This window comes from Cottoperca gobio, chromosome 16 (genome assembly GCF_900634415.1).
Source record: "Cottoperca gobio chromosome 16, fCotGob3.1, whole genome shotgun sequence".
In the NCBI taxonomy this organism is placed as follows: Eukaryota; Metazoa; Chordata; class Actinopteri; order Perciformes; family Bovichtidae; genus Cottoperca; species Cottoperca gobio.
The window spans coordinates 9647161-9674002 of record NC_041370.1 but is presented as its reverse complement, the minus strand read 5'-3'; the positions used below and the strand labels follow the sequence as shown (position 1 = coordinate 9674002).

The window sequence follows — 26842 nt, the reverse complement described above, 5'->3', positions numbered from 1 at the left end:
TTCTGGGAAATGAAGTCAATATGCTTCTTGGTTATAAATAGAGCGCTTTACGGTTACAAAACAATACCATTTATTGTCATGAAACAGTTCAATAAGAGGTTCACATTTTGTAGTTTTTATTTCCCCTTGTTTATACATTATCCCTTGAAAACCATTCTTTAAACAATACAGGTTTTAAACCAACATTTAAACAGACTAAACAAATGGACTAGTTGGACCTTGACTGCAGGATGGACTGTTATTAGTAGAAAATAGGGTAAATTAACAGATACACAAACAAATGGAGTTATTTACTGATGAAAGGCTTCGATTTTTCATGCTAAGCTACATTAACGGTCTTTAAACAAGGTAAAAGAATGACAAGACAGCTAAAAATTCATAGACATCGGAAAATAATGACACATTACAGGACATAGTTCCGTACAGATTGGCATATATTAACAAGAAAATTATACAAAATACTTTTTTTTAGCAATTAAGACGTTTGGGAAAATATTTTTATTTATTTGTTATGAAGATCTTAGAGAAAGTATAACCTAGATGCATTCTGTCCCAAACAAAGTATAGCTAAGTTAATTGCAGAAAAGCAAATAAATAAATAAATAATCAAATAAATACAAATATTGCATGGAAACTGGCAAATAAATAAAAGAATATATATAATATATATAATATAAATTAACAACATAAGAGAAATCTTTTTAGAACTTAAAGTATAAAGAAGCATAGCTTGTTTCATTTTTCGTGCAGTCTAAGAATACATCTAAAAGTAAACAGCTCTAAATTATATTGTTTTCACTTGTATTATGATATTTGTACAAATGCAAATGAGTATTGTCAAATACAGGAGTCAAGCGATTTCTGTTACAAACTGCTGCCTACAAGAACAACTGACTGACTGCAATGAAAAACGTCTTCAATAAAGAGAGGACTGGAATCCAAGTGTTTACCTAGACAGATGAATGACTAAAGAAAGTGCGTTCCCCGCACATCTGGGGAATAATACAACAGAATGAAGAAGAAAAAGAGAAGGTAAGCTGGTACACAGCAAGACTCCCACTGCATAGCTGTCAAATCTGTTTCAGATTTTACAAAGCTCCAGGCTCCTCTTCTCCTAGCATATGCTGCCTTTTCCAAAGACTTGTAGCTGAAGGCTATGAATAAACTCTGTAAATAGTGGCAGGCAGGAGCACAACAACCCCTGTCATACAAAATCCTGTCGCTGGTAAAACCTGGAATGTGTCCAGCTTTCAGAACAGGAGTCTCATTCTTTCAGTTGCCTCTTCAATAAAAAAATAGCCTCTGGGTGAATGGCTGGTTGTTGGGGTTAATTCATTGGCCAGTCCAAGAGGGTTCAGCTCTAAAGGTTTCCACGATGACGTGTAACATCACACCAGGTGGGGGTCGTTGGCAGGGCTGACGGTGAAGCGTGATGATGTCACTGGTTTGGCCCCCACAGACGACCTTGGTTTGATTGATAAATCCTCTTTCCTTTTTGAGTCTTTGCTCTTGATGTTTGGCCCTGATGGAAAGAAAAACAAAATCTGAAGGCCCAGTCACAAGTCCCCGGGGTGCATGTGTTGAGTTGTGCTTCCCAGAATATTTAAAAATGCCGTTGCCAGATCACAAAAGAGTACAACCCACATCTTGGCTTCATAGCAACTGTGTTTTAGAATCGACTTTAGGATTTTTAATTATTACTTTTAAGAAAACGCACTGTTTTAAATGTGCTTTAACTTAATTAATTCCTTGATGTGTATGTATAATAATCAATTCTGTTGTTTTATTATTTTAATATCTTATTGTATACTTTATTTTATTCTTACTTTCATTTTATTTTACAATAGTTGTACTTATAATGCTTTTATTTATTGTCATTGTATTGGATTCAGCTTTCTTTGAAAGGTGAAATAAAATACATACTTTTTTTGTCATTAGGTGGAGTTCATAGTAATAATTTACAAGTTAAACTATGACGAAATGTTTCATATCATTTCAGTCACAGAGCTTAGTTAAAAGTCGGGCTGTGATGTGTTTGTTTTGCTCCAGATCCTCATCATATTTATTTATCAGCATCTTAATAATTCCAATAATTGTTTTTGTTTATATTTTTCTTCAGATTACAGCTGCAGAGTAATATTTAATTAAAATATATTACAATTAGTAAAGCGGTTTAAGTTCAAATCTCCAGTGTAAACAACAAGTGAAGTTCAGGTGCAGTTTTTAAAACAACAGCAGCACCTGAGAGTTCAGGTTCACCTGAAGAAGGTCTGGAAAACCTGAAATGAGGGTGGGGGGCTTTTTAAATGTCTGTGCCATCCGTTCACAGCTGGGACACACTTCAATGCAAATAGAGTAAGATATCAGCACCAAATTCAATACAAGTCAGAAAATAAAATAATGATCTATATCTATTAATAAAATCACACTAAAGCGATGCTGGACAGTCTTTTTGTTAAAAATAGCTCAAAGTGAAGACAGCCTCTTCTTTCAAGGCTTTGAAGTTTCAACTCTAAACAAATGATCATGAAAGCATCTAATTTTGGAGTTTCTACATTTCTGTATATGTGCACAGCCCAAAGGAAAATCTGAGCCCAAACTTTCATTACTCTGTGAAATGAGGTAATCAGTGTACAAGATGGAGAGAGGAAGTCAAGAGACCAAATGAAAGTGTGTTGGGAAACACAGCTTAGGCTTGCATTGTTGAGCGCAGGATTTATGTCGCCGCTCAGTTCCACATGTCACAGTGTCGAGGGGGATAATTATAGAAGATTAATTCTGGCTGCATGTTTGGAGAGGAGATGGTTGAACTGAGGGTTTTCCATTTTAGTGGGTGGGGATGAGTTACTGTCTGTCAGATTGTATTACGTCATTCTCCGGCTCAAGGTGGGGACTGAGTGATTATACACGTACAGAAAGAAACACATTTCAGACTTATGCGCATTATCTCTATATTCTGATAATAGAAGAGTCTACAGCATGCTAGCGGTTCTGTGATGTTCCCAGGCTCAATATCCTCTTAATATGACACATTAAGGAGACCTTTCAAAGACATTATGTTCTCAGCAATGTTTTTTCCCTTGGGTCAAATGTTCAATGCATGTTCCCTTGGGCAATATGTTGATATCACCCACCTACAGTTTATAGCCTACTGATGTTATACTCCTCAGTAAGACAGTTGTCTTGACTCAAGACATTGATATCTCCACAGTGGCTAAACACATTTTTACTATTCAACCTGCATTTGAAATGTCCATCTCTCTTCGTTCTTTTGCATTTTGAACTGTAAAGATAGCCCTAACCAATCTCTTACAATGGCAATGCACCTGGGAAAATAGCTGCTTTGAGCTAAATGCTAACATGGGTATGCTAACATTATGCTATCTTGCTGATGTTAAACAGGTATAAAGTTAAGCATGTTCACCATCTTAGTTAACATCAAACACAACATACATTTGAGGATGAGGTATTACATTTCATCCTGAGGTGATTCATCCACAAATGTTTGTACCATCATGGCAGAGGAGGAGGACACATTTAACTCAAAATCAAAAAAGGTTAACCTGCTGGTGACAATAGAGAAAATATCAGGGGATCACCAAAGTCAGTAGGACTGGTCCTCTGGGGATCATACATGTCTGTAGAAAATGTAATGGCACTCTATCGGATGGTTGTTGAGATATTTCATTCTGGACCAAAGTGGTGGACCGATTGACCTACAGTGCCATTCCTAGAGTCATGCAAAAAAACCGTCACCTCCTCATTTTGCATGTCATCATTAATGTGAGATGATTAGATGTTTGAAATATTTATGATCTTACCACGTAAATCCAACTTGGTGTTTTTGACGGACACTGGGGCTGGACTTGTGGGCGCTGAACTGCTCAACTCATAGGTCGGAGTTTCCTGTTGTAATTAAACAGAATAGTCAGGCCTGCTTTTGTTGTATCACAAACAATCTCCTCTAAATCAATTATTGAAGGAAGGAGAAATACCTGATCAAAAAGATAGATTGTGACATCATCAAAAAAGGACACATTTCTTCCTCTGTCTTTCTCTCTGTCCATCGGCTCCTTGGGCGATTTCAGCAGACTCCTCAGCCCAACACGTTTGTCCACGTCTGTTTCTGTGACCACAATCACCCTTCGGGAGCTCTCGTCCTCCTGTTCGTCCTCCTCCTCATCGTCAGGGTCGCTTCCCGAGGACAGACCTCTCTGTCTTACGATCCGATTTCCAATCGCACCGTCCCCAAATCCTCCTTTACCAGAGGGGGTGAGGGGAAGAGTCAGAGCAAGAGGAGGGAGGGCGAGAGACAGACGAGCGAGTTTCGCTGTGAAAATGAGAGAAGGGAGAAGAAGTTTAGATATGAGCGATACCTGACAAGAGTGTTTAGCAAATTCTTTAAAGATATTGATCAAAGATTGCAGACCCTCTTTGTTTGGTGGTTATTGACAACCACTATCTTTTCCCTTTATTTAGTCTTTAGTCTTATTCTTTCTCTTTAAATGTAAGATATTTACTTAAACCTGTTTAATTTATAATGATGAGTTAAATCAAAAAACTTTTGCCACTTTAACTTTTTGTGTATAGTATAAATATATACAAAAGTCCATGTATTCCAATTTGTATTTAATGATGTCAGTCATGAATATAAGCAATACGTGCAACATGAAGGTACCTTTCATTGCCTGGTTTGCAGTCGGCTGAGGGGTTATAACCTCAGGTTGTTCAATCACAGTGAGCGGCTCAGCTTTAGTTTCATCAGACTCGATGTGGGGCTGAAAGCTGGGGGAACTTTCCTGCTCCTCTTGGCTACAACAACAACAAATCACAAAATTAGGTGCATTTCACCAAAATATCATATCATATCATATTATCTAGTCATGCAGATGTTTCTATGTGTTCAGGTTTTCTAATATTTATCTCTCTTTATATAAATTGCGGTGCTTACAACTTTGAAAAATGACATTTACAAAAGGGTGGTATCCCTGCTACTCTAACATACAGATGTTGATACTTTCTACAAAAGAAATAGGACCTCTGAAAACTTGTCGCTGTGTGTGCTGTTTGATTATCTAGAGAAACGAGGACACTGTTTCTGAAAAGAGACGTTGATTTAGAATTTTATTTATATAAATCTTTAATGGTCGGAGCACTGTAAATTAAAATCCCTTCCCTCCCACTATACTATCTTAAAAGGTGAGCAAATAAAACTGATAAAATGATCTGTATGGCTGAATACTGCTGAGACCCTGAGGTCCACAAGAGGAAAGTAAGAGAAAATCTGTTTCTTTTGTAATTTGGATGAAGCCGTCGTCATACCTTTCTTCCTCGTTTTGTTCTTTCACAGTGACCAGCTCACTGCTCTTCTCTGTGATTTGTTCCCCCCAAGGTCGTAGCATCACTGTGTCTTTAACAGTCGACCCCCAGAGCACATTTGTTTTCACATTTTCACTGAGGGAGAACTGCAGCCTCTCCTCACACACCTGAAGCAACAAAACAAAATAACAAAGAGGGGTGAATAAATTCAGAAAGGCGCATTCTTACAACAAACACAACAAAGAAATAAAACAAGAAAACATGCTCACCTGCATCATGAGGCCATTCTTTGTTGTCATCTGAGAGAGAGATCCGTGATCTTTCACGTCGGATGTTTCGCCCGGTGATCTCTGCACGTCGTTCTTCTCCTCTTGAGAATCCAGGATCAGATGTGGTGCAGACTCTGCCAGTTTATGAGAGTTATCGGAAATCCTGTCCACCTTTAAATCCACGCTGCTCCCCTCAGGAGTAGAGGAGCCACATGTCTCCTCACCTGTATCACTATCACCATAACTGCTGCCTTTCTGCTCAGGTGTTTTCTTCAAAGACTCCAGGAGCTCCAGGTTCCCCAGAAAAAGGTCACCCAGAGAGTCCTCTTCATCCCCAGATATGCAGCACAGTTGTTCCAGTTTTTCAAAATCCTCCAGGGGCTCCTCATCCAAATCTTTCCACTCAGAAATCAGTAATTCTGGGAGATTGTTGAGGGGAACTTGAGGTGAAGATGGGGTGGCAGATGTAGTTTTCTGAGACAGATTATTACTTTCATCCTGTATTTCTATGTTGGGTGTAAGGTTGTTTTCATCGGCCGGTGTTATCTGCACAGAGGGGAGGTTCAGGTTGGCTGAGATCCCTTTACTTTGAGTTGTAGCAGGTGGTGATTCTAGCAGAGGTAGCTCTGAGACATCTGCGCTGTGAGTTGGGGAAATATACGACTCTGTCTCAGTGCTAGCAATAAAGTCTTCTAGATTAATGTGACTAATAAACTCCTCTGCCTCTATAACAGACGGTGGTGGGCTAGGAAAAGAGTCGTCTAAACTCTCCAATTTATCATCTTGCACATCAAGGTCTATGCTTGGTGGAGGGCTAGGAAAATCTACTGAGCTGAAATTGTCTACCTGCGGATCTATCTCCTCCTGCACATCAAGGTCACTGGGACAAGAGATGGGATTGGGTGGAGGAGGCATGTCTCTGTAATCCTCTTCTTCGTCCATAATGTCTACTCGCTCTTCTATGTATTCCCTAGCAAGCCATGGTCTCATTTCAGCCTCTGAATCTGTGCCTGATTCAACATTTTCCAAGTCAGAAAAGTTCTCATGAGGAGCTTCGGTGATGCAAATCGATATATTTGAGCTCTCTGAAGTGTGACTGAAGCAGTTCTCTAGATTAGAGCCTGTTTCTTTGTCGACTTGTTCAACTGATGCCTGTTCCTCTTTTTCGATCTTGCAGAGGTGATTCTGAGGCCATCTGTTAAAATCTTGATTTTCCTCGACCCCTGTGGAGTCAAGCAGACCTTCCCTGTCTGTCTCTGTGCACAACAAAATCTGACTCTCTTCTTTCTCCAAGGACTCATGCTCTGGGATTTCTATATTCTCTACTTCAGTATCTGAGATTTCTTTTTTCAGATCTTTGCTAAGAATGGCAATTTCTCGTAGGTTCTCAATATTTTCCTCTTGTTGTATGTCCGCCACTTGGGCATCCTGTTGTTCATCACTGTCTACAGAGTTCCATCTTTCCTTTATGGCAAGATTACCAGCAAGTCCTTGTGTTTCATCGTTCCTGGTTTCTTCGCAGCCCTCCAAGACGGCAGGGTGCGTTTCACTTCCTGCAAGTTCATCGTTTTCTTCTGTCTCCCAAAACTCCTGACCCACAACAAGCCTCTCCCCCACCTCCCAGGCCTTATTACTGAACCCAGAGAAAAATTCAGATCTCAGTTCCACATCTTGGCACCTCCTCTCTGGCGAGGCCCACTGATCATTTTCATTGGGCCACAAACGTAAGTCACTTGACTGTAAAAAACGATGGCAGTCAAACTCTCCCCTAATGACACCAGACCCTGTACGTTCCTCATCCTCCTCCAGAGCGCTCCATAACTCTTTAGTCTTCACATCCAGGCCCTCGCAGGAATCTTTATCCACATTTTGAGCAGAGTCCATTCGGCTCGCTGCCCCTCTCAGGGGTGACTTTTCCTTCATGGCGTTACTCAGCTCTGCGGCCGCAAGCTGTTTCTCCGTCTCTGTCGTGACCTTCTTATCCTCGATGCCTTCTGAGCAGCGCAGGTTTCTCAGGCCCAGCTCGTTGTGGTCCAGACCCGGCCTCTCTTCATGTCCCTCAGGCTCTTCAACACCCTCCTCGGCCCAAGAAGGAGATATCCGACCACTCACTTTATCAAAGACAGACTTCCCATCATCGCTTGGCTCGACTACTGACGGGCTTTCATTGCTGAGTGTGGCGTCACTGGTTTGAATGCCATACAGTTTAGATAATCTTGACTCACAGTTGTCAACTTGGGACGGTGTTACAGATTCCACAGTGTCATTTTCACATTTGACGGAGTGCAGTGCAGAGAGATCAATATCTTTCTCTGTAAAACTTGTGTATTCTTGGTCGCTGGGCCTCAACACGCAATCCTTTGACTGGCTTCCAGATACAGACTCGATCATAATATTCGTCTCAGTGAGGCTTTTGGAATGCAGATTTAAATCGTTCTCTGCAGAGTCCTGATGTTTGCAATCTGTTATCTGAGAGATGATGCCATCTGTGTAGTGGTTGTCTATCGGATACCCGCCTCTGTGTGGGAGCCCTTTCAGTGGCTCATCTTCTAATTTTGAGAACAACTTATCAATTATGTCAACACAGTCCTTGGCCTGCGGCTCATCACACAACAGCGTTGACTTTTCGCTGTCGTTTTGAAAAATGCCAGAATCATCTCTCTGTGTTGACTCAAGCCCTTTGTTTATAATATCTTTGTTGTCACCTAAATGAGAGACGGCAGTTTCTGGAGCGTGTTGATGTAGAGTTCTCGTTTCCTCACACATCTCAATAGTTTCCACAATTTCACCTTTGTTATCTGACAACTGTATACTATTTCTTAAGGGGCTCTTTTCTCCCATCTCTCCCTCCTCCTCAGTTTTTTCCTCTATCCCTGTGAGTGTTCCCCGCTCTCCTGCTCGACTGCTACTTGGCCTGGAGGCGATGAGTCCATCACTGCTCCTCCTGCTCATCGCGTCCCCCTCCAAGTCGCTGTCTGAGAAATAGGCAGAGTCTCGATGTGGTGTTTCATTTCCCAGAGCTCTCCACCCACTGCTTCCCACTCCTCCTCCACTGCTCGTCCACGAGTCACTAGGTGTGAGACAGTCGGCTGAGTTGGAAGTCATAGGTGACAGTACCGAGTCGGTGGGGGTGATGAGTGACATATCAGAGGATGGGTCCCAGTCTGGAGTTGTAGGGGTGGCAGCAGGAGTAGGTGCCTCTTCAGCAACGTGACAGTGTTTTTCTTCCCCGGTGTCATTGTGTTGCAGTAAATTGGCTCTCTTTGTCTCATCATTATTTTGAGAACTCAAATTCTCCAAATCAGCTGCTGTGATGCGTTTAGAGTCCAGTGCGATATCTTTATCAGTGTGGTACTCTTCTTTGTCAGCATCAAATGACATGGTATCGGTCTTTCCGCATGTTTGATCTCCTCTCTCAGGGCTGCTGGCCCTGTCTTCATTCATTAACTCACCATTCTCTATAACATCAGCTGTTTGAGTATCTGCTTCATTTGCTGTTAGCAATTTGCTCTCACGCTGTAGCACAGTGTTGGATTCTGCTGTTTGCTCTCCTCTGGCCGGTAATGCAGGGCCATCAGAAATCTCTTCCTCTTCTTTCTGACATGCAAGTGTTTGGTTGTGCAGAAGACCATTTTTGGGCATGATTTCTGAAAACACAAACTCACCAGATTGGCAGTGGTCAGCATCGCTTTCTTCGCTGTCCAGGTTAAGAGGTTGTTTATTTGATCCTATGTGAAGGACTGGGATCTCCGGTTTCATAGAAACCTTTATCTCACTCTTTTTAGCACGCTTGGTCACCTGGGCGTAGATGGCCTCTGTTAGTGTTTCATCTTTGCCTTTGTTGGATGATCGTATTGAGCTTTCTGACTGAAATCTGATGGTCTGGGCGGAGCTAGGGTCAATGCATATGGACTCGTATTCAGGAGACAGTGGAGTAGGAGAGTAAGATGAGTCTGCTTCCTTTTTGTTGGTGGCAGCGTTTTGTCTAGATATGATTTCTGTCAGAAAGGTCTCTGCTGACTGGATCTCCTTCAGGAACTCCTCCCTGGTCATTTCTGTTCTCCGAGGCTCCTTCTCAGTCTGCTGCAGGTCAGACTCCTGTTTCCCAATGGTGATCTCAGAGAGGAGAGAGCGGGATCTCCGTATTCCCTTTGAGTAGGCTTCCTCTGCCTCGGTGTATGAGGGTAGGCCTGGAGCGCAGACATAGGGCCGCAATCTGGATCCTGAAGGATATAGGTATTTTACCGGATCAATTTGTGAACCTCCCTCCGGATCCGTATCCACGCCTGTGACAATCTCTGTGAGGAAAAGATCCCTCTGGAATGATTTGTTAGTGACTGTATTGTCTTCCTCAGCTCCTGTCCTGTTGTTGCATTTATCTGACCCCCATGACTGTCCTGCTGACCCCAGCTCTGTGATCAGCGACTGGGAGCGGCGCATCCCTCGGTTGGGCAACACAAAGTTCCCCCATCTCTCTCCATCTCTCTTCTCCTCCTTCTCTCCCTCCCATGAAGCCTCTGACTTGGAATCAGTAGACTCTGTCACACTCGATATCTCTGTCAAAAACAGATGCATGGGGGATTTCTTGGCAGCGGCCACACGTTCTGCATGAAGTTCAGCATCTTCCCTCCAGATGGCGGGCAGGATGGTGTCAAGGCGTGACTGAGTCCTTTTCATTCCCCTGGAGAAGAACTCTGCAGAGTCTGGATCTGCATCTTCAGATAGGCTGGAGTGAGTGACAGTAGTCCCACCACTTGGTCTCTCAGGGGACATGAAGGGAGAGTCATCCTCGTCTGAGTAGGTGGGACTGGATGAAGACTGTCTGTCAATCAGGGGGTTTGTAGGCTGAGGCCGGGGTAAATTACGATAAATTGGGCGCAATGGGTTTTCTCGACGAATGGGGGAGTCAAAGTCTTTTGCACGAGAATGAGAAGTCTCCCTGGAGTTGTGCAATGATGCTAAATGCCTGCTGCCACCCTCTCTGTCAGACAAGTCACATGATAGTGGGTCTCTGTTGGATCTCTGCATCTGCGGCTTACTGTATCTTGAATAAGTGTCCGCTGTGTTGTAGTTTGGGCAGTTTCTTTGTGGTTTGGAGTGTGGAGGGAGGGGTGGGGGACACATTTGGGGAGGTTGGGGGTAAATTGGATGGCTCGATGGTGGAAGGGAGGGGGAGAGGGACGGGGATGGGGGTAGAGTCTGTCGGGCCCGATGGAGCCCCAGGTGATCAAAGGTAGAAGGTGGACAGCTGTTCATGTGATGGGGGTCTGTTTCAATTTTTCCACTGATGGTGTAGTGAGGCAGTCCTCTATAACCAAGCGGAGGGGCGGGGAGGGGGCGCAAGTGAAGGTGGTTGGCTGACGACATGGACATAGAGCGAGGCTTGGGAGGAAGGACCGGGGCTTTTTTATCTGCCTCACTACCCCTTTTCTTGTCCTCTTCATCATCATCGTCTCCTAAATCGACTACTGAGAAGTCAGTCACTCTGCTCGAAGAGTCTCTGAATTCAGCCACACCTGTGTTGGGCACCTGGAGTTGAACCTCGCTTGATCTGACGGTCTGGAGGCCCTTTCCACACTTATCAGATGAGAAATAAGGGACTCGCTCTTTTCCCAGCATTCCACTGCGAATCTCCATCAGCTCCATGTCTCCAAGGCAGATCGAGTCAGAGCGGAGAGAGGACTTTCCTTTAAGAGTTGGAGACTTGTCCTGGGGAGTGTGCTCCTCTAATCTGATGTAGTACTCGCTGGCGAGGGAGGGGCTGCGGGCACTTATCACTGGGACCACAGTTGGAGTGTCCAAAGACTGTCTGTGGTTATTGTTCACAGTCGGGATTGGCTGAGGAGGAGGAAGAGGTTTGTAGCCTTGTCTGGCATGAGCCTTCTCCCAGAAATACTCAAAGTTCAAGCCTTTGCTGGTTTCAGTGACTGTCAGGATGTCATCCAGTTCAGATGAAGATGGGGTGATACAGTTCCCCACAGGGTCCAGTAGGGGGTAGGAGTTATCTCTGTCTTCCCTGCCGTACTCTCTCTCCCTTTGCCGCTCGTTTGCTGCAATCTGGAAGGCAGGTGGACGGAGTAAGTCCCATCGTCTTTCGAAAGACTCGTCACTCTCCCCTCTCCTTCCTCTGCCTTCCTCATATTCCTCATCCTCATCATCTTCTTCCCCAACACTCCTTCTTGCAATTCCTCGCTCAGCTGCCAGGAGGGAGGAGAGGAGGAGGAATATCTCTGCTACAGAAGGGCGTTGAGATGGAGGTAGCCAGCAGGACTGCATGATCTCATACCTGAGGACAGGGGAGAAAAACAGAGGAATTAAGTTTGGAGAGACAGAATCAGGACACAATCACTTCCCATTAACATAATCATCCTTTCTGCACACTCCACTCAATGGATAAGTACTGACCAATAGTCTGCATGGGAGAGTTTCAGTCTGGGCTGAGCCAGGGTGATCTGTCTCTCCCTAATGACGAAGGTCAGCACCTCTTCGTCGCTCAGGTGCCTGTGGGGCTGAGAGCCAAACTCAAACAGCTCCCATATAACCACCCCCAAGGACCTGGAGGAAAAAGAAGATGTAGAGATGTGAGAGACAGATCTTCACAGACTTCTTAGTTTTTTGTTATGTGAAGCTTTAAAAGCAACGCCTTGTTTTACACAGAGCTCTGACTTAAAAGAAAACAAAACTGAGAGGCATAACAAGAAAAAACAGGTGAGAAGATATGCTGTTGGTTATGTTATGAGAGTTGTGTTATTATTTGAGGGAAAAACATGTTTTTGAAGAAGGAATAAGTACTCTTCCTCTACTTGTTACCATAGTGTTTTCTTGTTGGTTCATTCAACAAAACACATTAAAGTGGAGTTGTAATATCAGGGGCTGAGGGTTCATCTAGCTTGGTGCTTTTGTTCTTTCGTCACTCCCTCTGATATAACTTGGCCTGGCAGTGGTGCGACGACTGCTGACAAACTCATAGATTTCCAAACTTTCTCCAAAAATTGAGGTTTATGTGTGTTGTCTGTTGCGTTGGATTGTATTAGATTTTACAGGTGTACCTAATAAAATAGCTGCTGAGTGTATACTACCAGACACCAGATAGACGAGCATGATCATAGATTACCCACATGAACTGGCCACAATCAGCCTGGCGTGCACTGTTTATAAACAGCTGGGATAGATCTATAGATAGATAAATCTACATACCACACGTTGCTGGTTTTGGTTTGGTCAGTAACAATGAGAGATCCTCTGTACTCCTCTATAAGCTCAGGAGAAATCCAACGCAGTGGGATCCAGAGCTTGTCTGGAGTTAGGTAATAGTCCTCCTTCACAAAGACATACAACAAGAATTATTTTTAGACTTAAGAAAAAAATCATTATGTCATTATTTACATGACAAAACAAAGCGCTTTATGGGTTCCTAAAATGAAAAATATAGGATTTTAAAAATCTGCTCGCCTACATGGATATGATGTTATGTTAGGGTATATGTTTCTGAGAAATACAAGCACGTACCTTATAATGGTTGTGTGAAAGGCCGTAGTCACCTATCCTAACAGTGAGGTCAGAGTTCAGCAGGCAGTTTCTTAAAGCCATATCACTGCAGAGAGTAAACACACACTCAGACAATCAGCCACATTGAACAGAGATACAATCTTAGTAAACCAAAAGAAATAAAAGTTCAAGCACTATTTTATTAACAGATAAAATAGCATTCCCCTTCCTACGTAACAGAAGACGAAGGAGAATGCTGCTTCTTCCTTTTCATGTAATCTGTTAATAAAATAGTATCCTGCCGTGCGCTGGAACTTCGATTTCTTTTAGTTTACTGTGGTTTACCCTGCACCAGATTTCAAACAGGAGAGAAGCACTGCTATGCACGGGGTATCTTCAGCTTTCTAGACATACAATCTTGTTTAAAGACTTGGATCCTGATTATGTACAGAGGTGGAGTCATGACTGACCTGTGGATGTAGTTGTTTTCATGGAGATGCAGCAGACCAGAGGTGATCTCAAAAGCCATTCTCTGAAGAGTCAAGAGGTCCCGAGTCGGTAGGTCAGGGGTCATCCCATCTGACTTGCGCTGGGCTCTCAGATACCTCTTCAGGTCACCCTAGTTGTACATAACAACAATAATGCAAGATGTGAATTGCATGCAGACTTAAGTAGAAGATGAGTTAATGCCAGTTTGGCCATAAGTGTGCGTACCAAGTGCTTGTGCCCTTCTCCTAAAACGAAAATAAAACTGTATAGGCAAAGAGAATACTTGTGACTTCTGCAGTAAATACATCCGTTTTTAGGTGGTTTCCATCACAGAGCCTCAAAGCAGCAGTGGAATTGGTAATGAGCTGGCAGCCTTTGTATTAGTCATTTGTGCTCCAGGAAGGGCAAGGAAAATAAACAAAAAAAATAGCTAAAATGAGGACTATATAAAAAGGAGGAAAAAGATCCGCACGAAAGGACAAAGGAGACTTTATCAAACAGGATAATAGCAGTCTACGAGGCCCTGAGTGTTGTCTGGCTTCTCTCGCTGTGTTGCTATAATGAATCTGCTTGTGTGTTTGTTTGGCCTGAGAGTCTACTCATATGGTTTCCTTAATCAGTCAGTGATTAAGCCAGCTAAGGGAAGGAAAACAAAAAATTGTACAGATGCAAAACAGATTTCAGTGACGTCGGGACATCAATAATTCTAATAATTTATCATTCCTGCAGCAAATAATATTCAGAACTCCTCATATAAATGGCATCAAAACAAGAAGTAAATGAAGTAAAGACCTTGTGAAAATAACCAATACATTTGATGCTTCTATAGCACCATTGAAAAAATACAAAGGTGGAAAATAATAGCTTTCATGTAAATGAACAGCTTTTGTTAGTAATAATAGCATTATGGCAATCAGCTGTTTTTTTGTTTTGTTTTCAGGGCAAAGAGAAAAATCAACACAGCTCGAAAGATGCCAGATATTGTGTGCATAAATTGTATGTGTAAAAAAAACTCATCGAAACAAGACACTACAAAATAATGTACTTTGTTTACCTTTAATTAATCCACTTGATTGTCTTTTTAAGAATTGTTGTTTGATTATCTTGTGTAAATCCTCCTGTATGTCAATATTTAAAAACCCTCTTTGTACTCACCAGCTGACAGAACTCCATAACCAGGAGGAAGGGGATGCTCTCGCTGCACTGCCCCAAACACTGAAGGATGTTGGGATGTTTTAGGCTCCTGAAGGGAGAAAGAGAAAACAGATAATAATATAATAATAATAATAATAATAATAATAATAATAAAATAATAATAATAATAATAATAATAATAATTATAAGCTTTATTTGTATAGCACCTTTCATACAAGAATTGCAGCCCAAAGTGCTTCACAGCAAAAACATAACATTTAGTACAAGGACAGAATAAGAGCATTTACAGTACAATAATCACAGTGTAGATGTAAATGAGTCTGAAGTACCATTATAAAAATAGCAGAATTAAATTAGCAGATAAAATAGCAGAATTAAAATAGTATAAAATAACATAACAGACAGACAGACAGACAGACAGACAGATAGATAGATAGATAGATAGATAGATAGATAGATAGATAGATAGATAGATAGTTAGATGTACACGTGGGTGTGTGTGTGTGTGTGTGTGTGTGTGTGTGTGTGTGTGTGTGTGTGTGTGCGTGTGTGTGTGTAAGATTGAGCAGAACAGCCAAAATGCTACTCAGAGTCAAACGCTAAATAGGTCGATTCAGTTCCCATCTTCAAGAACAATTTTATTCCCATCTACCTGCAGTAACATTACCTATCTAAGTACACAAGAAAACATCAAAACACTATTTGTTATAGGTGGAATCCAAGCTAGACATATTGTTGCTCTTTTTATCAATGATTGAAGTGAACTAATAAGCAAAGAAATGCACATTTCCATCGCACACTTACTTGTTGTTACAGCCTTACTTGGTCTGGTATGACTAGTAGCTTATTATTAGCTTATGGTGGCTAATGTTAGATATATTTTCCTGTGGAGAAGACTTCATACAGTCATTTCAATGACTTGAATACTCTTCTCTAATTGTGCTCCTGTCATGCTAAACTTACTATTGTCAACCGTGGCCACAGTGGTTGTTGTTAAGCAAAGGTTACAAAGTCTAGCCTCCAAAATGGTTACCCAAGTGTAAGCAGTTTCTCCCACCTGTACGGCTCAGACTCGGCCAAGAACTTCCTCTGCTCCAGAGGACTGGCACTGACACGCAGCTCCTTCACCACGGCCTGAGAGGAGCTGCATTCACACAGCACTTCAGCCAGGATCACCTAGGAGAGATCAACCGGCAATAACATGGGAGAAGTTTTGAGTTAAGACTCCTGACCGGGTCAGTGGCTAGTATTAAATATAACAGAGCAGAGCCTCTGTTGTCATATTTTACATGAAAACACAATGATGTCTGAATGTGAGAGGCGATCATCTTACCTTTCCGAACCAGCCATTTCCTATCTCCTGAAGGTAGTTTAAAGCGTGTCTTTTGAAGCACTGAGACTTGGAGTCTGTAAAAAAGGAATAAAAAAAGATCAGGGTCACACAGAAGTCTGCATTTGATGTTCTTTTATGACATTAAATTTCACAACAGGAGCAAAAATGACTTTTGAAAACTAATACACAAAATACATTATTTACAGTGTTGCTCACAACGACCACTACCATCACCAAAACATTAAAGATCCCTGCCAGACATGTTTTAAGACATTAGAAATACTCTGCTTTTAGGAATGATTTAACTCCTTAATATTCATTGAAAAATCCAGAATCTACACATTTCAAGAAGTTGAACTACTTGACACAAGATGTTTCCTACTTCACTGAAAGGTTTCATGTTTCACCTTTGTGTAAGTTGCATATTGAAACACGATTGGCTTTCAAACTAGTTGTGATGTAACAAAATCATGCTCGTATTTACGTCTCTTAAATTCAGATTTAAGAAAAAACACACAATGAACAAATTAAAAATTAACACATTTCTATAGATATCACAATAATTTAGTTATAGTTGAGGTTTTTTTGGCCACCATAATCGTGTAGTGAAAATCTGATCTGACAGCACTAGCTCATACCATCCGTGTCTTTGGCCAAATGTCCAGGCTGGCCTGCCTGTATGGAGCACTGATGCAGAATTTTCTCAGATCAAAGTTTCCACTCCATTGAACTTCAGTGGGGAGTCCATTGCTACTGGTTGTGCTCTCAGTTTGAGACTTTTAATGAATCCACATCAGTGACTCAGGCAACAGACCGTGAGAGAGTTCAGTGCAGGACAGAACTTCAGCTTCGTTTTGAGGGCTTTGTGTGCTCAAATGAGAGTTGTTACCTGCTCCATCCTGCAGGGCGGGGCAGGTGGGCCTGTCTCTGACTGGCAAGGTGTAGACCTCAGGGAGGGAGGGACATGACGACAGGCTGTCCTCCTGGATGGGACTGGAGCCTCCAGAGCACTCCTCCCCGTCTGCATTGTCAAACTCCTGGTTGAGGCACAACAGCACAGAAAAATACTGGTATGATTAAACATATAAAATACGCCGTGTGTCACTTAATAATACGTTTGGATTGAGCAGGGCAGACATTGAGAAAGCAGCCACTCGGAACTAATGAAACCCTGTCTGCCAGCTCAACAACACTGTCAGGTCAGAAGATGGAGGCTTAGTCAAGATTAGACTGGGAGATGATTATTGACCATTTCTACTTCATTAAGTTAGAATTATTGATTCCTGTTTCCATTTTCAAACCAAATCCTCCTACAGTTTATCAAGTCAAGCTTAAAGAAGAAAGAAAAACATGCCGGCATGCACAAAAGGTGTGACATAAAAAATAAAGCAGAAAAGGGTGAATAGATCTCTTACATGTTGAAGACTTACATTGAACCCCACTCCTCTCTTACAGCACAGGCAGGTCAGGAGCAGCAGGACAAAAGAGACGAGCCCCGAGCAAGAGATGAGGATGACGACGTAGGGTGGAGGAGAGAGGGATGCAGCCCTGGTCTGAGTAACTGAGTGAAAGACAGGAAGGAAATACAAAGAAGGAAAGGATTTAACACAGAAATATAAGGGGCATGCTGTTAGGGTTGAGTCAGTGAGAAGGAAAGAGAGACTTCACTGAATCAGAAAAGTGTAAAATCGTGTTACACAGGTGTTTTGTTCAGAGGGAAACCATTGGAGCGTTTTCTTAGCGGCAGGTTTGGGGAAACAGTGGAGAACCCCAATGAACAGCTTGCATCAGGGATTTGAGGGGAAAAAAGCAGGAAAAAAACTAAGTTGAAGATAAAAAACGAATTGTCTGAATCAGTAAAAGAAAATAGAGACTGGAATTAAAGTTTGAAAGTGGGATAATATACCATTCCAGTAAGGATAAAAGCACGGGGGAAAGGGGAAATATCAGAAATGGCATTCCACTCAGGAAACACAGTTAAGAAGCAGGGGAGGGGTGGCTGGTTGTCATTTAGGTAAAAAAGGAGCGCTAATTGGGAAGGGTTGGAAACTGGAAAAGAATTACTCAAATCAGGAAGGTTTACTACTCAGGTGAGAGAGGGAGGGATCGGGACATTTTGATATTTGTACCTCAACGTAGTCGATTGTGGGAAGTGAACCATCTGTAGAAAAGAAAAGGGGCAGGGCAGGGTGGTTAAATACCCTTCAGGTATTCTTAAATACTGTAGCCCAAACACGTCAAACATTATATCACTTGGAGAGAGGAACAATGACACCTTGAAACAGTCAGAAGTTGTCCAACTCACAAACATTAATATTCAATCCATACCTCTTTTCTAATTCTGTGTGAACAAAGCAGCGTTTTAGACGTTATATTACATAACATTAGTAAGGTAGTTAGTAAGAATTTCGCCCCCTGTACTCTTCAAGCAAACATTTAAAGCTGTATTCACTGATATTAAAATAAATTACACACATTTTAAATAGTTGTTAACACTGCAAAAAAGCTATATTACAATCTCAAATAACTATAAGCATGTGAAATAATAAAATGTGTTAGTAAAAAAATGAATAATACAAATAATAAAATAACCCAGGGGGTTACATAAACAATGATAATGAAACCATACCTTGAAATGTATATGACTTAGCTTATGTTTTATAAATCACTCTGTGATGTCTTAAAATATCCCAATTTCATTCTGTGTCCCTCATACAAATCCAAAAATACATTCATTCACAAGGTCATGGTATTGTAAACACTGCATACATAAATTTCCAAGTATATTTAATAATTAACCAACATAATAAATATTGTAAAAAGAGGATCAGCACTCCACTAAAAACACAAGTGATGTTTGCTTTATTTGCAAGATAAATATGCAGGCCTCGTTTCAAGTAACACTTTTAGCACCTCTTGTTTTCCTGTCTTTTCCTTGTTTACAAAAAAGTTGCAACACAGACTGAACAGGATTTTACTTGTTCCACAGATCCTGCGCAAAGGTAAGTAAAGATGTGTCCGGCATATAAAACCACGTTAGTATCAAAGTGAAGGCTGGTGAATGGTCCAATCTGTTGCTAATTAAAATAAATGTGGTACTCTGGATTCCAATAGATTGTAGAAAATGTGCTTTATATGAGATTAAGCCCATGAAATACAGCTAATTGATGATCATTGCACCTGCAAAACAGGGCAAAACAGGAAACTAAATTTCCCTTTTGGGCAGTGTGGTCCCGTAAACATGCACCACAAACATAAGTGGTGGCTCCAATCCTGATGCACAATTCCTGTGCAGTGCTATTCTTTCATCTTTCCCTAGACAGATGTCCAGACAGACACTGCATATAAATAGGAACCTAACACGCGGGGCCTTTTCCAGCAGCCCCGGTGCCAGCAGCTCTTATCAATACAATACACCACAATACAATGAGTGCACACATTACGCAAACACAACACACTGCCAGATCTTGGGGGAAAAGGCATATTCAGATTGAGAAAATAAAGATACCAGCAGTGGTTAACAGGCTAAATAATCTCCAGTGCCAAGCGGAGGTTATTTATAGACTAAATATATCGCACTGACCGACGGTTTTGGCCTGCTATTCATACAGAATATACTGTTTTTAAATACCATCGATGTGAGGCCCGAAATCGAAACACCCCCCCCCCCCCCCTAATATTTTCATCACTGCATGCAAATATGGTACCCTACCCATCACCAAATCAGGCTCGCTCCTGTTTTGATTAAGTCAGCCACGTACTGCAATAATAATTTGCATTATGTCTCAGTCAGACTGGCTGATAATACAGTACTCCCCCCCCCCCCCCAATGAAGAGAGGCCTTTTCATAACTGACTACATCCCCCTCTCTGCTCCTTTCTCCAGCATCACTGACAGGGTTTCAAACCCCCTCCTCCTCCTCCTCCTCTCCTCCGACTCCGCTCACCTTCCCTCTGCGGGGCTCCGAGGGCTCTCTCCGGGTTAAAGTACGACATGATCCCCGCCAGCGCTACCATCACCCAGCAGTGTGGCCGCATCGTCGCCGCGTCCGGAGCAACAACAACACCATCCGAGCGACGCTGCCGGCTGTCGGTGTCGGTGTCCTCCTCTCTCCCGTCACCCCCGCCACGGTCTGTACCGTCTCCGGGCTCACGCTGTCTGTGTCTCCCCCCCTTCTCGTTTCTCCTAATAATAAAGAGCGTCTCCTTGCCTTCCTTGTTGTGCTCTCCCCCCTCCTCCTCCTCGTCTCTCTCCTCCTCCCCCCTGCTCTAATCCGCAATTAAACACGGTGTGCGAGGTGCTCTATTGTGCATCCTCAATCCACGTTCCTGCTCTGCTGAAAACAACCACCCGCTATTTCTCCCGTTACATATATACACCTTTATATAAATATTTCTTTCTCCCCCTCTCTCTCAGTGTTGGCTGTGTTTTTCTCCTCCGCCAGCCTACGTCAGACACACACGGCGCGCATTGTCATGGTCCAGCTTGATCATCATAACCAGAGAAAGAAAGAAATCTGTGATAATATTCCCACAGGGAGGTAATGGTGTGTACGTGGTGCTCAGTAGTGGGTTTATATTGATCTCATATTGAATTTTTAATCTTTTAAATATCACTTCAGAATTCATTTGAGGACCTCGGGGTGAGATGCGATTGTACTACTATTAAATAATAATAATAATAATTTAAAAGAAATAGGTGTTAATTGACCACGCCCACAAAGAATGCAAGCTGTTTTATTATTTCTTTTTCTTTTTTAAGATTTTTATTTGCAGTTGCACACACCTAAGACTGCATGAAATTCAGATAGTGGAAAAATAAGAAACGTCGGGAGAGGTCATGAATCCATGGGCTCAACGGACCTCCCCTCAATTTAAGGACACAACTAAACAATAATGTAAGAAAAAGTACAAAGAAAAAGAAGAAAACAATCAGTGAAGTGAAGAGAAAAACTAAATAAACACTTCCTGTGTGCATGTTATTGAAAAGTATTTCATATGATGTGGTGTAAATGTTCATAACAATATATTAAAGATATACACCAAAAACAAATAGTGGAAAAAAGATATGTCATGAGTAATACTAATTACACCTAACCACATCAATGCTGTCTAATGCTACAATCCTGCAATAACTAATACCTTCATGGAGGTTATAATGTTTCCTTTTTGTTGATACAATACAATTAATCAGCACAAAAAACTAAAGTTAAACCAACAACTCATGTAGTATTTATTTCAGGCTGAGTGTATTATTTTTACAAGTAAAGAAAGTTAATGTCAATCTGTTGTGTTGCTCATTGATGTGCAATGGGTCTTTTTTTAACAGCAGACATTTTAAATGGTCATGGTAGAAAGATTGCACATGCGTTATTAATAACATTTATAATGGCTTCGTTCTGTTGACGTATCCCAGTAAATCATGACAGCGAGCCGGCATGAACAACACCAGGACCCTGAAACTGAGGCAGCTAAATGTAATTCAGCCATCGTTGATATTATTTATTCTACCATGTCAAAATGTCTTCTGTGAAAAAGGTTATATAGCTTTTAAAAAATAAAATGCAAAAACATTTCGATTGACATGATGATCAGACCAGTCATCTGAAATAAGGGACGTTTTTACTTTCACAAATACAACAAAGTAACCTAAACAACCTCATCAGCATTAATTTTTTACAGCAGGCAGGTACTGTATGATCTCACTTAGAGCAGAAATAGAAAGTATTTTTTATAATTGATTTATCTTCTCAATTAATAGATAAATCATTTGAGCTATACAACGGCTGAAAACAGTGAAACATGCCCATTATCATCTTCAAATTGTTTGTTTTATCTGACCAACAGTTAAAACCCCAAATGTATTTAGCTTAAAGTAATACATGACAATGGTTGTTAATTCAGCTTAAATAATGAGTAAAAATATAAGAAAATCAACTAAATGATTAATCGACTAATTGTTTCAGCTCTACTCTCCAGCGTCACTTCTTTACTGAAAGACTTGTTCATTGAGTGTGTGCAGATATTCGATCCTCTTATAGTAATAGTATAAACGATTCTAACAGTTGTTCACTGCATGTTTTCTTTGCCGAGAGCCCGAGCTTCAAGCCCCCTGTGATGGCAGCCATCTGCCCTGCTGACGAGATCGTGAGCGAAACGCTGCAGGGGAGAAAAGTAACTGTAACTGAACCTGACCTCGGATTTTCTGGGTGAAATAAAAGAAATAAAAAGAGGCCTACAAACTGCCTCTTCATTAACTTACTGAAAATAACATGACCATGTTACAAGTCTTTAAGGACAATGAACAAAGAATCCAAAAAAACGGAGAAAATTCTTGATAAATTAAAGTAAATGGGGGCTGCGTGTATCAGCAATGCATTTTCGCTAAAACACTACCATTTAATACACTTCCGTCTTAACAGTACTCTCAACGAAAGAGTCGCGCACCTGTTTATGTGGAAGTGTATTAAATTAGTAGGGTTTAAGCAGAAATGCATGTTTGGGAAGTAGTGAGCATATGACTGGATAAATAAGAAACAAACTGCACGAGCTGTGTGAGATTTTGTAAACAAATGTTTTTATATGGTTTTGCTGGTATTAAAGGCGCCCCCCCCCCCTCCCCAATTGGTGAGTAATTGATATTCAAATGATCATTTTGGGGGCGTGACGTATTCCTTTCATGTGGCTCTAAAACGACTTTGTCACACTTTCCCTGTTTACTTATTTACTCCTGACTTTTTTACATTTGCTTCACACTGTTATTTGTCCACTAACCATCCATCACAGATCACAGTCCTATAAAGATAGTTCATGATTTTAATATTTCCTCTCTCCAGCTGTCTCGATCCCGCCTTTGACGCTTTCTGGCGAGTTCTGGGAAGTATGCGCTGTTGTACGGCTTCTCCCTCTCAGTCGTCTCCGTCCCTGGCTCCTTCCTTTTGCCGTTCCTCTGGTCGAGAAGGGCCTGGGTTCTCCTCCTTTCCTCAGTCTCCCTCTGTAAGCGCTCAGCGCGTAACCTTTCTATGGAGCTGGAAAGGACAGGAAAGACAGATTTTTAATACCACTGCATAAGGATATTTACAACATCATCAAGTTTTATTAATATCATGACATTCACACCCCCCCCCCCCAACACCTTAATTATCAGTAAAACTGTTATTACAATAACTGTCTCCCTGGACAGAGCCAGGCCAGCCATTTCCCCTTGTTTCCAGTCTTTATGCTAAGCTAACTGGCTGCTAGTTATAGCTACATATTTAGCGTACAGACGTAATAGTGGTATTAATCTTCCCATCGCACTCAGCAAGAAAGCGGAAAACTAATTCCCAAAATGTTAAACTATCCCTGTAAAACTGGAGCACACCATGTCTAAATATTCTGAGTTACTGGGCTGAAATCAAGCTACTAAACGATCTCATATCAGATGCTTCAAGAGTTACTATTAGTTCGAATCATAATAATATAAGTGACAAGAGAAATGTACTTTCTTACCTCTCTCCACTGCTCCTCCTTTCCCCTTTGTCTCTCTTTTCCTTTTTCTTGCCGTAGTTGTATTTTCTGTCCTTTACAGCGAGTGCTTTCTTCATATCTTTCAATGGGTCTAAACTATCTTTCGTTCTGCGATCTCTCTTCTCTCTCTCTTCTTCACTTACTCCCTTCCTCTTTTCTTTCTTCTCTTCTTTTTCTTTCTTCACTTCTTTTTCTCTATCTTCTTCTTTTTCTTTGCCGGTTTTCATGTACCACGGAGTGACTTCAGACCCTGGTTGGGGTCCCAGAGACACCAGCAAGCCGATGGCTCGTTCCTGCTTCTCCTGTAAAAAACAAAACAAGGAAAACCAGCAGTAATTAAAATGTGTTGCGAGATGAAATAGTACAATTATTCACTTTTCCTTTAGCTAATCACTTCTCTGAGATTATAAAACTGGATCACTTATATCTCCTTATATTTCAACAATTTGGTGTGAAATAGCAGATTTGTGTCTCCCGTGGTTTTATTTATGTAACTCCCTGTCTGCATTAAATTATCCCCACTCTCACACTCCATCTGTTTACACTGCTTGTATGCATAATGTGGCTGGGCTGCATCCAGAATATATATTGACCATAACAAGAGACTGACTGCTTCCATTGGTTTTAAATATCTGATTCAATATGCAGGAACATCTTGACATGACTGGATGATTAACGTTGTACAGACACAAGTGTAACTGTTGCCCAAACATTTAAAATGACAAGCACACGGTTTATTTAAAATGTTATGGTCACAACAACTTTGTTCCCTGCGGTATAATAATACCCATTTCAAAAGACAAATCCAGCACAAGATCAATTTGTGTTTGACCTTTCATATCAGACAGTTGCCTTCTCATGATAGTTCATAAAAAAGCTTCATGTGAAAAGGTAGTTTCACACTAAACAAGCTTTTCAAGTCATTGCCATATATAGTGATAATTACAAATCTGATGATATAATAGAAATTACCATCAAAGCAGTTTATTTTGGTTAATATTCAGTTAATATTATGGCGATTTTACCCAATGACGTCAAAGTAAACTGTAAACTGCCTACCCCACTATTGAAGGTTAATGCTTGACCTTGAAAATAGCAGTTTTCACAATTAATTGTTATCACAAGATCAACTTCCTGGAGTCGTCAGCCACATGTTGTGGACTCGGATGGAGTTGATCAATCGGATCGATGGTTTAATTGTCATCACAACTGTAATAACGGTAAATGTTTTTCTATTTAAGCATCTTTGTGACTGAGACGTGTGAGTGACAGAAGAAGTAGTATTATCACCGTTTCAGCTTTCTTGTCTTTGAGATACTCCTCATTCCCCTTCTTCTCTGACGACTCCTCCAGGGGAAAAAGATTAAGATGCTCCAGGATTCCACTTCCTCCACTTCGTTCATCAACAACTTCATCGTCCCTCTTTTCTCCTGCTGACGCGAGAGCAGCTCGGGATTTCCCTCTCAGATACTCTGTACGAGCCTGTGGAGAGGAAGAGTCGTTATTTAACATCCAAACTATAAAATATAAAGAACAATAAAGGCCTCTTTATAACGCATCCTTTCATAGGTATTCCACGGGCTGGCATAAGTCTCCTTCTGCTTCAGTCTTGTTTTAGATTTACAGCACCTAAAGCTTTATTGTTTGTGGTATTTTACAAAGATATTTTACAAATTCTGCAGCAAAAGAGTATTACGATGACACCATTGGAAATAAAAGCATGACATAAAGACTAAATTCACTACAAGCTTGGAACTGATTAGTCCTTTAAAGATCATTTTATAAATATTACCAATGGTAGGATTGAAGAACAGAAACAAATATTACAGTAAGGACATTTCCCATAGGTGTAGAACTGGATTAAGAAATAGTGTGTCATATAATTCACATAATCATCTGCATTCGTTATGTTTGATATTTATTTAGGTATTGAATATAAATGATTAGTCAATACATAAAAGGGTTGATCTGCAACTATTTTAATAGTTGACTTATTATTGCTGTTTCAGCTTCTCAAAGTGAATATTTGCTGCTTTTCTTGTTGAATATCTTTAAAGTTATGACTGTTGGTCAGGCAAAACAAGCTGCCACCTTGCATGATTTTCTTTTACATTTCGTAGAATAAATGTTAGTTTAATTAATCACGACTGCATAAAATGTATTTTTTTACATTTATGAATGACTTATTTGAAGTTTAAAGGGGGTTAAGTGAATCGAAATTCTGGAAATAGCAGAACCGCAGACATTTGACTTACAATGTAGTATGGATATCTTTTTTGATTTGATTTGATTTGATTTGATTTGATCTTAATTTGAGTAAACATGTGTGAATAATAATGACACAAAAGGGTTTTGTGGTGTTGGAGGTGGACTCAGACTTTTGGACTAATTTGACAAAATGTAGGTCTGCAAAGTAAACAACTACTCATCACTGTAGCCTCAGCATCATCATGCCGAAAAGTAACAACACCGGGGTCACCTCTTGCTCAGCACGCTCCACGCGACGGGTGGCCTCGCGCTCCTCCTCTGCTGCTTGGGCCTCGTCCTTCCGCACGCGAGCGACGTTGTCTTTGTTGCGAACATGCCAGCTCTTCTTCGGGAGAATGTTCATTGTTGCATTAGTGACTGTTGTGACTGTACGTTAGCTAGCTAGCTGAGCTAGCTCCGACTGAAGTGGGAATAAGCACGGCCAAAACACTCAATGTGTTCATAAACCCGTTACGTTTGTAGCTACATGAAGTGAGGAAATAAGTAGGGCTGGAAATGTGTTATTTATGAAGTCAGAAAAAAGAAAATAGATGTAGTCGTGTCGTAAATCTCAGCTTGCTTCTCTTTTTGCAACTAAGCTAACGCTAGCCAAGGTATGCTACTTTTTCATGTGACGTTACCCTTTAACTTTAACGACACAACTTCGAGAAGAGACATTTAACTCACAAACTCATCGTTTCAACAATTCAACATCAACAGACAGGACAGCAATACTGTCACTAACTTGCAGGGAGAAGAGTTTATCTTGCTAGCTGGCTGCTGTAGCCCACAGGAACAAGTAGACACAAACAGGAAGTAAACATTACTACCTTTTGCAACACCACACATTTGACACTAGAGGGGGCTATAATCCTCTCATTTTATTATGTAAAAAGAAAAAGACATACAGTTTATCTATTTGCATGGACAAAACATAACAAACGCACTCTTTACATGGCATTAATACATGGCTTTATGTAATGTAATCATACACAGCTAACTTAGGTTATTGTCACTTTACTTTGTTATTTACT

The 26842-nt window shown here is 41.1% G+C and overlaps 2 protein-coding genes across 3 annotated transcripts; both read right to left on the bottom strand.

The window, feature by feature from the left end:
• Window positions 1-46: 46 nt before the first annotated feature.
• On the bottom strand, window positions 47-20238 carry lmtk3 (lemur tyrosine kinase 3). Of its 2 annotated transcripts, none has more exons than XM_029451129.1 (16): window positions 20000-20238; window positions 17469-17614; window positions 16943-17090; window positions 16054-16127; window positions 15778-15896; window positions 14721-14808; window positions 13547-13695; window positions 13098-13182; window positions 12786-12907; window positions 11994-12143; window positions 5589-11874; window positions 5323-5486; window positions 4679-4812; window positions 3996-4330; window positions 3822-3906; window positions 47-1522 (listed from the first exon to the last, which is right to left on the bottom strand). In XM_029451129.1, the coding sequence occupies exons 1-16, from the start codon at window positions 20088-20090 to the stop codon at window positions 1389-1391; spliced, it is 8310 nt and encodes a 2769-aa protein (XP_029306989.1). In that variant the 5' UTR covers window positions 20091-20238; the 3' UTR covers window positions 47-1388. The 2 variants fall into 2 exon arrangements, with proteins under 2 accessions (XP_029306989.1, XP_029306990.1); XM_029451130.1 differs by having other exon boundaries at window positions 17484-17614.
• Window positions 20239-20815: 577 nt separating this feature from the next.
• leng1 (leukocyte receptor cluster (LRC) member 1) lies at window positions 20816-26632 on the bottom strand. Its single transcript, XM_029452286.1, has 4 exons — window positions 26041-26632; window positions 24852-25043; window positions 23544-23863; window positions 20816-23080 (listed from the first exon to the last, which is right to left on the bottom strand). The coding sequence occupies exons 1-4, from the start codon at window positions 26170-26172 to the stop codon at window positions 22861-22863; spliced, it is 864 nt and encodes a 287-aa protein (XP_029308146.1). The 5' UTR covers window positions 26173-26632; the 3' UTR covers window positions 20816-22860.
• Between the last annotated feature and the right edge of the window lie 210 nt (window positions 26633-26842).